Source organism: Jaculus jaculus, chromosome 5 (genome assembly GCF_020740685.1).
Source record: "Jaculus jaculus isolate mJacJac1 chromosome 5, mJacJac1.mat.Y.cur, whole genome shotgun sequence".
NCBI classification, from domain to species: Eukaryota; Metazoa; Chordata; class Mammalia; order Rodentia; family Dipodidae; genus Jaculus; species Jaculus jaculus.
In genome coordinates, this window is record NC_059106.1 from 167022435 (window position 1) to 167037717 (window position 15283).

General features: G+C 53.1%; 1 protein-coding gene across 1 annotated transcript in view; it reads left to right on the forward strand.

The window, feature by feature from the left end:
* Positions 1 to 679: 679 nt before the first annotated feature.
* The window catches only part of Pdxk (pyridoxal kinase), a 41929-nt gene continuing 27325 nt past the window's right edge, over positions 680 to 15283 (forward strand). The window contains exon 1 of the mRNA XM_004654511.2: positions 680 to 831. Within this exon, the coding sequence (XP_004654568.1) occupies positions 745 to 831 (87 nt within the window). The 5' untranslated portion in view covers positions 680 to 744. The remainder of the gene's footprint in view (positions 832 to 15283) is intronic.

Here is a 15283-nt window from a genome sequence, read left to right on the forward strand (position 1 = left end):
CATGCCTTTAATCCCAGCATTTGGGCAGCAGAGGTAGGAGGATGGCCATGAGTTCAAGGCCACCTTGAGAATACAGAGTGAATTCTAGGTCAGTCTGGGCCAGAGTGAGACTCAACCTCAAAAAAAAAAAAAATAAATAAAAAACAAAACAACACACACAAAAAAGGATGAAGCCGGGTGTGGTGGCGCACGCCTTCAATCCCAGCACTCGGGAGGCAGAAGTAGGAGGATCGCCGTGAATTCAAGGCCACCTTGATACAACTGAGTGAATTCCAGGTCAGCCTGGGCTAGAGTGCGACCCTACCTCCAAAAAAAAAAAAAAACAGAAAAAAGGATGAATGAGCGTGCATGCACGACCGGCGCGCTGGGTGCACTGGCGCGCGTGCCCACCGGCGTTGGCAGGCTGGCTCCCCGCCCACGAGCAGGCAGCGGAGGGTGGCAGCCAGCTGGCCGAGCCCGCCGGGGTCGGGGTTTGGCGGTTCCGCTCCCGAGGGGGCGTGGCTCCGCGCGAGGCCCCGCCCCCTGCGCCCGGGCCCGCCCCCGGCCCGCCCAGTGCCGCGCGGGACTCGCGGGTTCGCAGCCGCGGGCTGAGGTCAGAGGAGGCGGGCAGCGCGTCCGAGCCGAGCGCCTGCGCGAGCCGGGCCGCGCGCGCCGGAGACCGGGCCCGGGATCCGAGAGGGCGAGCGAGCGAGCGAGCGGCTCCGTGACACGGCTCGGGTCCCGCGCCACCGCGGCCAGCCCGGCATGGAGGAGGAGTGCCGGGTGCTCTCGATCCAGAGCCACGTCGTCCGCGGCTACGTGGGCAACCGGGCGGCCACGTTCCCGCTGCAGGTACGTGCTCCGCCTGGCTTACGTAACCCAGCTCGGGCGCCGTGAGTGCGGGTCCGCCGCGTGGACCGCCCCCGGAGGCGCGCGGGGCGGGGGGAACCTGTGACCTTGATCCGCTCCTCCCACCCTCCGCCCCGGCCACCAGGCTCGGTCCCCCGGCTCTGGAGCTGGGCGCGCTGCCCGTGGCCGGTCGGGCGGGTGTCGGGGGTGTGGGGAGCATGGAGCCAGCATCCTGGTGGACCCCTGCAAATGGGGAGCTCAGGTGGGACGGTGTCACGGAGTCCTTCCCCCCACCCCCACGCACCGGCAGGCAGTGGCGCACTCGCTGGTCCTTGTCAGTCCCCGTTGCATCTGGGCCCGTGGGTGGAGGTTCCCTAGAGGCGACAAAATGCGGCTGGTCCCCGGAATTGGGGGGAGGATCCTACCCCGCGGAGAACACCGGCAACCTCTAGGGCGACCTGAGAGACTGGCAAATGTTTGCACCTTTAGGTTCTGTCCCTGCCCACCATGTGGGCCTGGGTAGAGGAAGGGGCACAGACTGGTGCCCAGGAGGCCAGGCCCCACCTCTCGTTCCTGTTGGTGATCTGCAGGAACAGGATGGGAAGGGGCAGACTTGCATTTTCCACAAGCCTACTCCTGTGGGCTGTGAAGAAGTCCCAAGACTGGTTTGCCTCTGAAAGCAACCTGTTTTACAGAAAGGCCCTGCCAGCTCCTGGAGCCTCTCCTGAAGTCTATGCGATGAAGATGTGTCTCCCACTATTGCTGGCAGGCGGCGTGCCAGCTCCCTCCTGGTTGTTGACGGGTGGCCCTTAGAGGGGCAGAAGAGGGCTGGGGAGGGGTGCAGTGGCTATTAAGATGGGTCAGAGGCAATGCCAGGGTGACTAGCATTTCCTTGCCTGGCTGGTCCAGCAGGAAGGTTTGGCTAGTGTGGCCAGCCAGGTGATGACCTCCTTCACTGTCTCTGGCTGGCTCCCTGAGCAAGGGGCCGATGTGGCGGGTCCTCCTACCTCTACACTGCACACCCCAGTCCCTTTGCTAAGCCCCGAGAGACATCATGGAGAGCCACCTGGTTATGATAGGCTTGCAGTGTGAGCTGGCTTGGAAGGAGGTATGGAGGACCAGAACTGTGTCTCAGTAGAACCAGGACTGTCCCGAGGCTGGTGAGTTTGGCAAAGTGGAGCAAAGAGAAGTGGGCAAGAAGTTCAGGGATTCAAATCCAAAGACATAGCACCTTGCTAAACACCGAGCCCATGTTGGCAAGTGCACAATGCTTTACTTATCCTGTGTGGTGCAATCCTCCTTTTCCACCCAGGGTGCTACCCCAGATGCACGCTGCACCAGCTTTAAGTGACTACTGGGGAATCGAACTCAGGCCCTTCAGCCTTTCACACTAGCACCTTAATTGCCATATATAGGTTTTTCCAGGTAGGGTCTCGCTCTAGCCCAGGTTGACCTGGAATTCACTAAGTAGTCTTAGGCTGACCTTGAACCACAGCAATCCTCGTACCCCTGCCTCCCGAGTGCTGAGATTAAAGGTCACCACACTCAGCCCTTTTTTTTTTTTTTTTTTGAGATAGGGTCTCACTCTAGCCTAGTAATTCACTATGTAGTCTCAGGACCTCCAACTCACAGTGATCCTCCTACCTCTGCTTCCCCAGTGCTAGGATTAAAGGAATGTGCCACCACACATGGCTTCAGTTTATTTATTGTTTTTTTACTTATTTGAGAGTGACAGAGAAAGAGGCAGAGAGAGAGAGAGAGAGAATGGGCACACCAGGGCCTCCAGCCACTGCAAACGAACTCCAGACGTATGCACCCCCTTCTGCATCTGGCTTACATGAGTCCTGGGGAATCCAGCCTCACACTGGGGTCCGTCCCTCAATTGAGTTTTTGAGACAAGGTCTCATGTAAGTTCTGAGCTGGCTTCCAACTCCATATATGGTTAAGGATGATCTTGAACTCCTAATTCTCCTGCCCTCACCTGTGCCTCATACCTGGTTTATGTGGTGCTGGGGAATCAAACTCCAGGCCTTGTGCTTGCTGGGAAAGTGTTCTGCCTACTGAGCTAACTTATTTTGTCTTTCTACACAGGGTTTTATATAGTCTATGTTGGCCCTGAATTTGCTGTGTAGTTGAGATGGGCCTAGAACTCCTGATGTTCCTGCCTCTCTGCCTCCTAAATGCTGAGCTTATTTATACTACTACGCCTAGCAAGAGTGCATATTTTTTGTTAGTGTGTATATATGTATGTGTGTGTATATATATGTCTCCAAGGCATCTAGCCACCGCAATATACCATGATCATAATAATTTTTTTTGAGGTAGGGGGTCTCATTCTAGCCCAGGCTGACCTGGAATTCATTATGTAGTCTCAGGGTGGCCTCGAACTCACAGCAATCCTCCTACTTCTGCCTCCCGAGTGCTGGGATTAAAGGTATGCACCACCACACCTGGCCATAATAATTTTTTTTCATGTAGGGTCTCACTCTAGCCCAGGCTGACTTGGAATTCACTCTGCAGTCCCTAGTTGGCCTCAGATTCACAGTGATCCTCCTACCTCTGCCTCCCAAGTGCTGGGATTAAAGGCATGGGCCAGCAGTAATATTTATTTATTTATTTATTTTTAGGCAGGGCCTCATTCTAGTCCTGGCTGACCTGGAACTCATAGCAGTCCTCCAACTTCAGCCTCCCAAATGCTAGGATTAATTTAAGGCATGATCTGCCTCACCTGATTAGGGCGTATATATTAATCTGAGTCACCACCTTGAAGTTTGGGAGTCTTGTCCACATGCCTGGAACTGGGGAAAGTAGAGTTACAAAAGGGAGAGGGTGTTGACTTGAGCTGAGTCCCAAAGATTTGCCTACATGCTGCTCAGGAATGCCTCAAAGAAGGGCCGGGGCTGGGGAAGCCTCTTGTGGGGACTGGCCCCGAAGGTCCCAGAGTTGTACCACAGCATGTCGCCCGCTCGTGTTAGAATTATGGCTGGGAGCTTTCGGAGCCTGCCCTGCGGGCACCATGCTGTTGGTGGCCTCGTGCTGACTGGCACCTGTGGTTGGGGAACTCCTGCTGACATGAGGTGTAGCGCAGACTCCCATACTTGAACTGTCCCCCAGTTTACCCTACAGGACCAAGGGCACCCTTTCCTGGTCTCATGACATGAGCCATGGAAGTTGACTGGTCCAAAAAAAGTATACAAGACAGGAAAAGCAGAACCTTGACCTTGTTTGGGGATTTTGTTTCTGAGCTACAGCCAAGATGTATTTTTTAAGTTTTCTCTCTCTCTCTTTTTTTTTTTTTTTCCAGGTAGGGTCTTGCTCTAGCCCAGGCTGATCTGGAATTCACTAAGTAGCCTCAGGGTGGCCTCAAACTCACAGCCATCCTCCTACCTCTGCCTCCTAAGTGCTGGGATTAAAGGTAATGCATCACCATGCCTGGCCTAAGATGCTTTTTTTTTATATTTATTTATGTATTTTTGAGAAAGAAAAAGAGGCAGATAGATAGAGAACAGGCTCTCCAGGGCCTCCTGCCACTGCAAACAAACTCCAGACACATGCGCCACCTTGTGCATCTGGCTTACGTGGGTCCGGGGGAATCAAACCTGGTTCCTGAGGCCCTGAACCATCTCTCCAGCCCCTCCACCCCCCCCCCATGCATTTATTGGCCCAGGGGAACTTGCCCTGTGACCAGAGGTGGTAGGAGATAGGGTGCCAGATGCCATGATCTGACGTCTGCAGAGCAGGAGAGTAAGGAGGGCGGGAAAAGCTGTGTTCTCTTTCTGCCCGATTCTGTCCCCTCCTCTCCTGTCCGACAAAGCAGGGGTCTTCCCACTGTTCTGGCCCCGAACTGTAGGCTGAGAGACAGGGCAAGGCTGAAGTTGAGTGTGTCCTGTTGTCTGTTCCCTCTCCCAGGCCTTTCCAGGATTGACCACGCTCCCTAACCCCGTTTTTGGGTGCCACTGAGGGCTTTAACACAGGGCCTCATGCATGCATGACATGTGCTTTGCCTCAGAACTGCACCCCGACGCTCCTTGTTTTTTTTGTTGTTGTTGTTTCAAGTCAGGGTCTCACTCTAGCCCAGGCTGACCTGGAATTCACTATGTAGCCTCAGGTGGCGAAGTTGTTTATTTTTTATTTTTTTAATTTTTTTGGAGACAGGGTCTCACTCTTGCTTGGGTTGACCTGTAACTCTTTATTTTATTTACTTATTTGAGAGAAAGAGGGAGAGAGACAGAGAGAATGGGTGCACCAGGGCTTCCAGCCACTGCAAGCGAACTCCAGACACGTGCACCCCGTTGTGCATCTGGCGTGGGTCCTGGGGAATGGAGCCTTGAACCGGGGTCCTTAGGCTTCACAGGCAAGCGCTTAACTGCTAAGCCGTCTCTCCAGCCCTATTTTTTTTTTTTTTTTTATGAGTGTAAGACAGACAGAATTGATGCACCAGAGCCTCTAGTTATTGCAACTCCAGGTGCGTGCGCCCCCTTGTGCACATGTGTGACCTTGTGTGCAGGTGTCACATTGTATGGTTACGTCGCTTCTGGGTCCTTAAGCTTCGCAGGCAAGTGCTTTAACCAGTAAGCCTTTGAAATAGGGTCTCACTGTAGCCCAGGCTGACCTGGAATTCACTATGTAGTCCCACGATGGCCTTGAACTCACAGGAATTCTCCTGCCTCTGCCTCCTGAGTGCTGAGATTAAAGGCATGCAACACCATGCCGGCTTTATTTTTATTTTTAATTTTTTTGCTTTTTTTTTTTAGGTAGCGTCTCACTCTAGCCCAGGCTGACCAGGAATTCACTATGTAGTCTCAGGGTGGCCTCTAATTTATGGCGACGCTCCTACCTCTGCCTCCCAAGTGCTGGGATTAAAGGCGTGCGTCACCGTGCCTGGCTTAACTTTTTTAACTTAATGACATCCTCAGTGTGGTCAAATCCACAGGCTCTTGGCACACATGGTCTTGGGAGGTTACCATTCAGTCTGCTGAACTCAGGAGCTGGCAGGGAAATCTGAAAGCTCGAAAGTTGGTGGTGTCATGATGTCCCTTTTCGAAGGGAAGGGAGCAGAAGAGGTGCATGTCCCCAAGCTGCCCATAGTGCATGGCTCCTGTCCTCCCTTTATGTTGGGTCGCCCACGGGTGACAGCCACTCCACTGTGGTAGAGAAGCCAGTCGTAACTGACGGCGTGCAGGTGGAGAGGTAGCAGGCCTGGTGATCTGTACCAGTAAAGCCTGCCGAGCAGTCAGAGCGGGCACACGCCCTCCAGACTCTTGTGTTCCCTGTGCCAGAGGATCTGAGCGATGGCGTAGCCTCAGAGCTCTAGGAGTGGTGGTGAGCACTGGGCGTGCATGGCCTGAGTCCAGCAGCTTTGAGAGTCTGCTCTGAGGCCTTAACTTAAAGCCCATTGAGCTGCATGTCCCGAAACAGGAAAGCAAGGCTGCCGGACAGCCCCTGAAATCGTAAGGTGGACGGGCGGCTGTGTTTGCAATATGTGGAAAGCAGCCAGGAGTGGGAAGCCCAGGCATTGCTTTTAGAATTTATCCATCGAGAAGGAACAGTGTTGGTGCAGCCTGTGCTTCCAACTGTGTGTTTTGGGTGGGTTCTGTTATCTTTTGGAGCAACACAGGAACCTGCTGGCCTCATTCTCTGATCCCCCCCGCCCCCGCCCTACCTCAGTCCTGAACCACTCCAGTGCATGCATGTGTATGACTAGGGTTATGCATATGAGTGTGAGGTCGTGTGTGTGCGTGCGTGCGTGTGCATGTGTGTGTGTATTTTGCTCTGCCCTCTGCAGGACCCTGGCTTGAGGTAACCCAGGTATATCTGGAAAGGGAGACGCGCCTACGGAACCCAAAGCTTCAGTAACACAAGGCTGACTGTGTATGTGTGTGTGTGTCCTTGGCTCTGATGTCACCGTCTCCCCCTCCCCCAACATACCCACCCAGAGCCTTTGACGTGGAGTCACAGCCAGTCCCCCTCAGAGGGATCTGGAAGAAGGATCCTGAGGAAGAACAAAAGGAAGAGGGTGTGCCGAGCAAGGTGCTGAGAAGTGTTGGTGCCCTCCCTCCTTATGGTACCCCACCCCAGACGCTGCATGACGTTAGGGCTCCTGGGCTGACACCAGTGTGCTGGCCTCTGCCCCCCCCCCCCCAGCCCGTCAGCAGCAGCCTGCTGTTCTTGCCATCCAAACTTGCTTGCTTACCTCTGATGGTCACCAAATGGCTGGAAAAGCAGCCCGCTGGGATGGCTGTCCTGTAGACATTGCTGAGGTAGGCACGGATTGCCCTCCAGGGGCCAGCTGCCGTTGGTGGGAGGGGAGGTCCCAGGGCGGGGAGCTCTTGGTATATAGCCAGCTGTCCCTCCTGAGTACGGAGACTGAGGGAGGCCCCGTGGTAGAGACCATGAAGCTTGAACAGTGTTGGTATACACGCTGAGCTCTCTGGGGTTAAACAGGTTTAAGGCCATACTGGGCAGTCTGTATGGGATCAGGAATGTTTGTTTTGGCAATCTCTGTGTAGCATGATGGCCTCCAGCTGTCAGCATCCAAGGAACCCTTCTAAGCCAACCGTGTGTGTGCGGATGGTGGCGGTAGATGGTGAAACAAGGTGTTGGCAGGCATCTCAGTCCTCACTGACCCTCTGTAGCCTAGGTAAGCCTGTGTCTGGGTGACAGAAGCTCAGAGTGACCCGACAGAGCACACACAGATCATGGTGAGCCCAATGGGCTGGTGGGAGCTTAGTCTAGACCCTTCTTCCTTCAGGGCTCTGCCACGCAGCCTAGCAGAGGAAGACCCCAGCAGCTAGGCATGGTTCCTTGGCACATGCGTCTGGGCATTGTAATCCTGGCAGTGAGTATGGGGAGCCCAGAAGTGAGGGGCTGGGGCAGTGCTGAGAGCAGAGTGATGACCAAGGCTGTGACAGCGGATGCAAGGGTACACACATAGGGGAATGTGGTCACGGCACATGCCTGGCTTCCTGGCATGAGCCAGGAAAGTTGGCTGCCGCAGACTGACTCTCGGGGAGATCAGGACCGAGGGAGAACAAGGGCGAAGGCTCAAGGAGAACTCGGGATTCGGCGAGGAAATGACAGACAGACACACTCTAGGTTGAATATGCTGCTGCGATTTACTGAAGGTTTCATACAGATTGAACAGGGAAACTTAGCAAGCCAACAAGTGATCTCAGAAATCATTAATCTAAACAATCTTAAGTATTGTTCTATTGTAAGCATACATGTAATATTTATCAGGCAGGAATGTACCCATTTTTTAAGAAGGACGTCTTGCACCATTGACCACAGCTTTACATGAATAGAAGCTTGGGGTAAGGGATGTAAGGTGAACAATAGGTTATTTATTTCTTATAAACCAAGCAGAGAGCCATTTCTTTCCAATTATTAGATTATTTATATAATCCTCATATTTATTATAAAAGTGTTTCTATCCAAAAGACCACCAATATTTTAAGGCTGGTTTAATGTTTTCCAGGAATTCTTTTTTTTCTTGTCTAGAGTATAAGCACCAAGGCTTACGTGTCCTTGCTAAGCGTTTCATAAATGGAAGAGAATGCCATAGCCTCCTTTTTTCTTCATAATTCATTCATCTATTACCGAATTTATCATATCCTCCCTCATAGGGGAGTGGATCTAAGTAGTTCCCAGCTCTGGGAGTCCACTATCAGCCCTTGATCAAGTACTGAACATACCCCCCAGGAAGCGTTCTGGTGGGAATGCCCAACTTTTGTAACTCCTTTTTTGTAGAACTCTCATGCTTCTAATGAACATTACCGATTAACATTTCTACTTTCACTTTCTCAGGATCAGTATTATTCTAAAACATCATAAGCTGTTTCTACTCTACACCATCTAAAAACTGTTCTAGAGTTAATTTTTTATTCCTAGTAGAGTTATACATTTCCTCCATTGCCCTAATCATAGGAGGGGCACATTCAATACTCAAATTGTTTTTTGTACTTTGATTGTGTGCATGGTTACCAGTAAGCGTAGCGTAGAAACTAGCTGTTCTTTGACAAACAACTAGAAGGGAGCAGGAAAGAAACAGAGCGCAGAACACAGCTCATTGGCACCGGCAATTAGGTCGTCGTGACTTCATGGGCAGCAGGAACCATTACAGTAACTGACTGCCAAGGGGTCACCAGGGGCATCCCTCCGAGGAGTGCTGGCCCTCTGTCCTCAGCTCTCTTCCAGTGCAGAAGCATCTCTGCTTGCTACACAGGCGAGGTTGCCGTGGACATAGCAGTTGGCAACTCTCTCTTTTTTAAATTTGTTTTAGAGAGAAAAAGAGAGTGGGGGAGAGAGAGAGAATTGCTACACCAGGGCCTCAGCCACTGCAATCAAACTCCAGACACTTGTGCCACCTAGTGGGAACATGCGACCTTGAGCTTGCCTCACCTTTGTGTGTCTGGCTAACGTGGGATCTGGGGAGTCAAACGTGGGTCCTTAGGCTTCGCAGGCAAGCGCCTTAACCTCTAAGCCATCTCTCCAGCCCCGGTTGGCAACTCAGGGAATACAGGACTGGCTGTTTCTAGTAGACGTTTCTTGAGGTTAGAGGGTGTGGTTTGGCTGAATTGTGAGCCTGATGGAGGTGGGGGCCGGGTCTGCAGGGCTGGGGGCACTAACAAGACTAAGCCCAGCCCTCCTCTCTGTCCTTCGGTGACTTGAGCAAGGGTAGTCTGGCTGAGTGGAGGAGTCACACTGGAATAGTCCGGAGTTTTCCTTACTCCTGCGGTTCTGTGTCACTCTGCCTCCCCCGGGGAAGGGAGAGAGAGGATTAAGCTGAGCAGCTGCCTAGACTCATTGCCTCTGGCTGCCTGTGCATCTGCCCCGCTGCTGGAGGCCTGATGGTATGGCGATGGGCCCCTGGGAGGAGCGCCACTTGCCTAAGACAGGCAGGCAGCCACCCGCCCCCAGTACAGAACCCATCCCAGTTTGAGGGGAAGGGTGCTTGTGTGGCTGAGGGAGGACTGAGGGCTGTTGGGGGTGGGGACAGAAACAGGAGCCTCTGTCTGGCAGCATTGGCGGCAGGGAGAAAGGATGGGAAACGTCCCACATCCCCATTTTTACTGCGTGCACGCTCCGGAGATGCCGTGTATATGACAACCCCACAGTGCTGCCGGGCCCAAACCGCACCCCTCACCCCCCATCCCCTGCGGTTTGTGGGTTGCTTTGACCCACCGGGGAGACAGCCTGAGGTTTCTCCATAGGAGAGCTGGGGTCTCCAGCTTGCATAGTCCACGCGTCATTTCATCAGCAGGTCCAGGAGCCCTGCTGGGTGCTGGCATCCTCTGTGTTGAGAGGCAAACTCAGACAGCGCCCCCACCAAAGCTGGCTGTGAATCTCAGCATGCCTGGCTGTGAGTACCTGTGTGCCCAGCATGAGTTCTGCCCACAAGACTTGTTTTGAAGTCACTAGAGTGTGGTTGCCACGCACTGGGAGGGCTGCAGCTTTGGTCAGCGCGCTTGTTGGCTGAGATACCCATCTCATCTCATCTGTAGAGGGTATGGGTTTGCCAGGGGCGTCTGAGGCACAGGCTTTGGTCAGCTCCACATTGACTCAGAGTCCGTGGAGAGCAGTGACCCTAAGAATCCCACATAGAGTGTTGAGTGCTGCAGCAGAGACCCAAAAGCAAGTGGCTTATCTATTTATTTATTTACTTTTGGTTTTTCAAAGTAGAACCTCATCCTCTAGCCCAGGCTGACCTAGAGTTAACTGTATAGTCTCAGAGTGGCCTTGAACTCATGGCAATCCTCCTACCTCTGCTTCCTGAGTGCTGGGATTAAAAGCATGCGCCATGGGCTGGAGGGATGGCTTAGCAGTTAAGGCGTTTGCCTGCAAGGCCAAAGGAACCAGGTTCAATTCCCCAGGACCCACATTAGCCAGATATACAAGGTGGCACACGTGTCTGGAGCTTGTTTGCGGTGGCTAGAGGCCCTGGCATGTCCATTCTCTCACTCTCCCTCTTTTTCTATCAAATAAAAATAAAATATTAAAAGCATGCACCACCATACCAAGCTTTTTTGTTTTTGTTTTTTTCAATGTAGGGTCTCTCTCTAGCCCAGGCTGACCTGGAATTCACTATGTAGCCTTAGGGTGACCTCAAGCTCACAGGGATCCTCCTACCTCTGCCTCCCAAGTGCTGTGATTAAAAGCATGCACCACCACCTGGCTATGAAGTTTAATTTGTGAATTAAATAAAGTGAATTCCAGGTCAGCCTGAGACCTGGAATTCATTATGTAGTCTCAGGGTGGCCTCAAACTCAAGGCAGTTCTGCTTCTGTCCCTGAGTGCTGGGATTAAAGGCATGTACCAGCATGCCTACCTCCTACTGAGCTACCTCCCAACATAGGTTGTAATTTTTTTCCCCCTCAAAGTACTCTCACTCTAGTCGGCCAAGGCTGACCTGGAACTCACTGTGTGTTCTCAGTCTCAGGGTGGTCTTGAACTCATGGCGATCCATGCCTTGTGCCACCATACCTGGCTCCATGATGTGTATCTTTTTATTCAGGAGTTGTTTTTTTCAAGGTAGGGTCTCACTCTAGCCCAGGCTGACCTGGAATTCACTGTGTAGTCTCAGGGTGGCCTCGGACGCACGGCGATCCTCGATCCTCCTACCTCTGCCTCCCCAGCGCTAGGGTTAAAGGCGTGCACCACCACGCCCAGCCTGCGTATCTTTTACTGTGTGCTGGCGTAGGGTAGCAGGGGCTGCTTGGCTGTGCATACCAGTTTTCCTGGTGTAAACTCTTCTACTGGGGCTGATGTGATACTTCCTGCCAAAGCTGAGAAGAGCCACGTGGTCTCCATCCCTGTATAGTAACCCCGTGTGAACCTGACCCTTGTCATCTCCGATTTTCCCTTCTTCCCTGAAGCCTGAGACTCTGTTCTCAGAGGACTTCTGGAACTAACTGTGGCTCACCTGGAGAATAACATGGCCATGGAGGAAAACTCATTTCACAAGTGTTAACTGCTAAAGCTCAAATGGATCACACAAGAGTCAGCAAGAGAGCAAGGGTCACTGTTGCCCAACACAGGGTCCTGAGACATTTTAGATATGAGGTTTTCTGTGAAGTAAGGTGATTCCTAAGAGACATAAGCCTGTCATGCCATCTTAACCATGGCCTGAGGAGGTCCTGTGGGTCAGGAGTCCACACGGGGTGGGGCCACAGGTCTGTTCCCTTCAGAGTGATGCACGTGTCTATCAAGGAACGGGGAGGGATCTGCCCTGGCTGCTGGCTGGAGTTCATGTTGAAGAGGAACTAGCTGCTCGGACTGTTTGTGACCCCTGCCTGAACCAAGCATGGCTGTTCTAGACGCCCCTGTGTGTTTCATTTAGGGCTGGGCCAGAAACTGAGACCCGAGGAGTTCTGTCAACAGTTAATAGGGACAGTTATCAAGAGGGCAGAAGGAACAGGCAGGCTTGCCTGGCTTCAGTAGCTGACGCTGGGGTGGAAGAAAAGAGGCTGGGAGAAAAAGCAGACGCCTGTAATCTCAAGAGTTTGGAGCTGAGGCAGGGGAATTGGTACAAGTTCAAGGCCAGCATGGGCCACATAGGCCATCATCATCCTAGGTTACACAACAACCATCCCGTCTCAACAAACACAGCCTACAAGCTGACTGCAGATGCCTGCTGAGTTCAAGGGATGGAAAAAACAACAGATCCAGCTGTCTCTAGGGGCAGGGGAGGACCTCCCAGGGAAAGAGGAGCACTGCGACAGAGGAGTTCCACCTGGTGGTGGCATTTCCCGAGTCACAGCCAAGTGCGGAAGGGTGGGGTTGCGCTGAAAGGAAGGGGTCTAGTGAGGGCAGCCTTCCTCTTCTGGGGCCCCAGTGTCCCCCCATCAGAGCTTGCCCTCCCCTGGTCCTCCTCTGAGATTTGTTTGCGCATGCAGATAGACCGGTGGACTCTGTTGAAACTAGCATGTGACACGGATTAGTGGGCCAATTTGGGGTGGTGATGTTTGAGATGGAGGTGCCAGCTCCGTGGCTTAGTGCCATCACTTAAAAGCGGAAAATAGCAACTTCCTTCTCAGATAGTGCGCCAGCACCAAGGGATTAATTATCCACGCAGGCAGGAGCAGTGGGGCAGGATAGCTTGGCGGCGTTTCCAGGATGTGAGCCCTCGTTGCTTTGGACCTGGATCATCACAGTTGACGAGAATTTCAAGGGATTCGAAACACTCCCGGCTCCGTAGGTGCAGAGGAGTCGGTGGACCGAGGCAACTACATCATCACTGTGATGTTGACCTTCACGGTTTAATCAGATGGCTAATTTTTGTTATGTTACTTTAGCCTTTAAGACTGGCTTAGAATGTTTCAATGCAAGCTTTGAATACAAATCGTAAGTTTATAGCTCAGTGGCTTAGCACAAAGTAAACACCACTCACAGGAAGGAGGAGGAGGAGTGGCGTGTGGAATGACGCCAGCACTTGGGAGTCCTCCTCCCCCAGGGCAGCTGCTGCCATGGTGCCACCCCAAGATTTGCCTCTCGGCATCTGCTGCTCTCTTTCTGTCTCTCACTCTGTCACATTCTGTGTCTCTGACTCCTGTTCACTTCCCCATCCTACAAATGAGGTGGCTCACTTCCCATCTGCCCCATCGCAAAGTCCGGGGGTTTAAGGACCTGTGTGTACCATGGAGGGTCTGTTTTGTGGCTCTCTAGAGGTCTGGAGGTCCTTGCCATCTCTTCCCTCCACTGCCTCCTTCCTTTGTCCATGTGGATCGGACTCACAGACCTCCTTTGTTCTGGGCCCTGAGGTCCTGGTGGTGGTGTGTGGGGGGGGAGTCCTCAGTTCAGCCTGTTTACAAGGGTGTTCTGCCATTGGTACTGTGAACCTTTCACATTCCTGACCTTTGTCCCTGCCTGACTCCGATGGCTTGCTTCTTCTCTACATCAGCAATGAATAGGCGTGGCTGCTGGGTGCAGCTTCAGAGCCGTGGGACACAGTTACTTGGGGTCTTCCGCTGCAGCCTCTGGGTGGCCTTGGCTGTGGGAGTGGTCACCAGGCAAGACCTGGCCGGAAGCAGGGGCTGGGACTGAAGGGGAGACTCTGCCTGTGGGGGAGTCTGGGCACAGCTGTGGCCCTTGGCAGAACAGGCATTGTAGCTGGAGAGTAAGGGGGAACAAGCGAGGGCCCTTCCAGCAGACGGGCCTCTCCAGGCAGAGCTGGGGTCAGGGTGGAGATGTGTGTGAAGACATCAGCTTTGTGCAAGATGGTGGGAAATCGTGGGTAGCCCATATTAGGCAGGGGCGGTCACCATGGAGACGGCTGTAGCCCAGGCATAGGGGGCTTGTGATCTGCTCAGAGGTGAGGGTGGCATCAAGGAGAAGCAGCAGGACTCAACAGGGCCGAGGTCCTAGATGGGGATCAGCATGTGGCCAAATCGGGCATTGCAGCCAAGCCACAGCATCTGAGCAGGCCACTGGCCCTCCCCGAGTGGGGGCAAGCAGCAAGAGCTCAGCACTCTCAGATGCTCCTTGACCCTCTGCTGTCGTGGAAGGCCTGGGTGAGGGCACTGCTACATCAACAGGCCAGGCACCTCCTGGGGGCTGCGGGGTAGGCTGCTGTCCTGTGTCTACTGGGATGATGCCAGGAGAGAGCTCACCAGTGGGTAAGGTCAGCAAAGCCAGGCAGGGATCTAGATGAAGTCAGACAAAAGCTACATACATGGTTGAAGAGAGTCCTCTTCTTTGGATCTAGTGTTCAGGAACTCCCGTAGCCAAGGGACTTAGGACCCTGAAGAGTGTGGCTCATCCTGAGTGAGTCACTTTAGAATTGCTCAAGTGAGTCAGAGCTGTTAGGGAACAATGACAAGAAAGTGGGATAAGCAACAGCAGAGACCACTGGGATTTGGTGTCATGAAGTGTGTGTATCTGTCATGGGCCCTGGGGATGACCAGCGGGAGACAGAGAAAATGGAGAATGGGTATTGTCATGCCAGGGACCTCCTGTCACTACTAACAAATTCCAGATGTATGTGCCACTTTGTGTATCTGTCTAATTTACGTGGGTACTGGGGAATTGAACCCCGGGCCATCAGACTTTGTAAGCCAAGTGCCTTTAACCACTGAGCCATTTCCCCAACCCTCTACCTCAATTTTCGCGATAGCATCTCTTCCTAGCTAGCCCCCAAGCCGTAGGGAACCTCCAGTTTCCACCTCTCTGGTGCCGGTGATACAGGAGTTTGGAGTTCAGGAGGGGTCCCCTAAGTTTATAAAATCAATTTGGGGTCTGTCTTGTCTTTGTTTGGTTTTTCAAGGTAGGGTCTCACTCCTGCTCAGGCTAACCTGGAATTCACTGTGTAGTCCCAGGGCGGCCTTGAACTCATGGCGACCACGCCTAGCTCCTGTCCAATTTTTTTGAGGTCTAGGAAGAAAGCTAGAGCAGAGTCATAAGCTGGTGGAAACAGGCACCATGCGCTCATGAGGAAGGCACGGCACAGTTGATAAGGCCC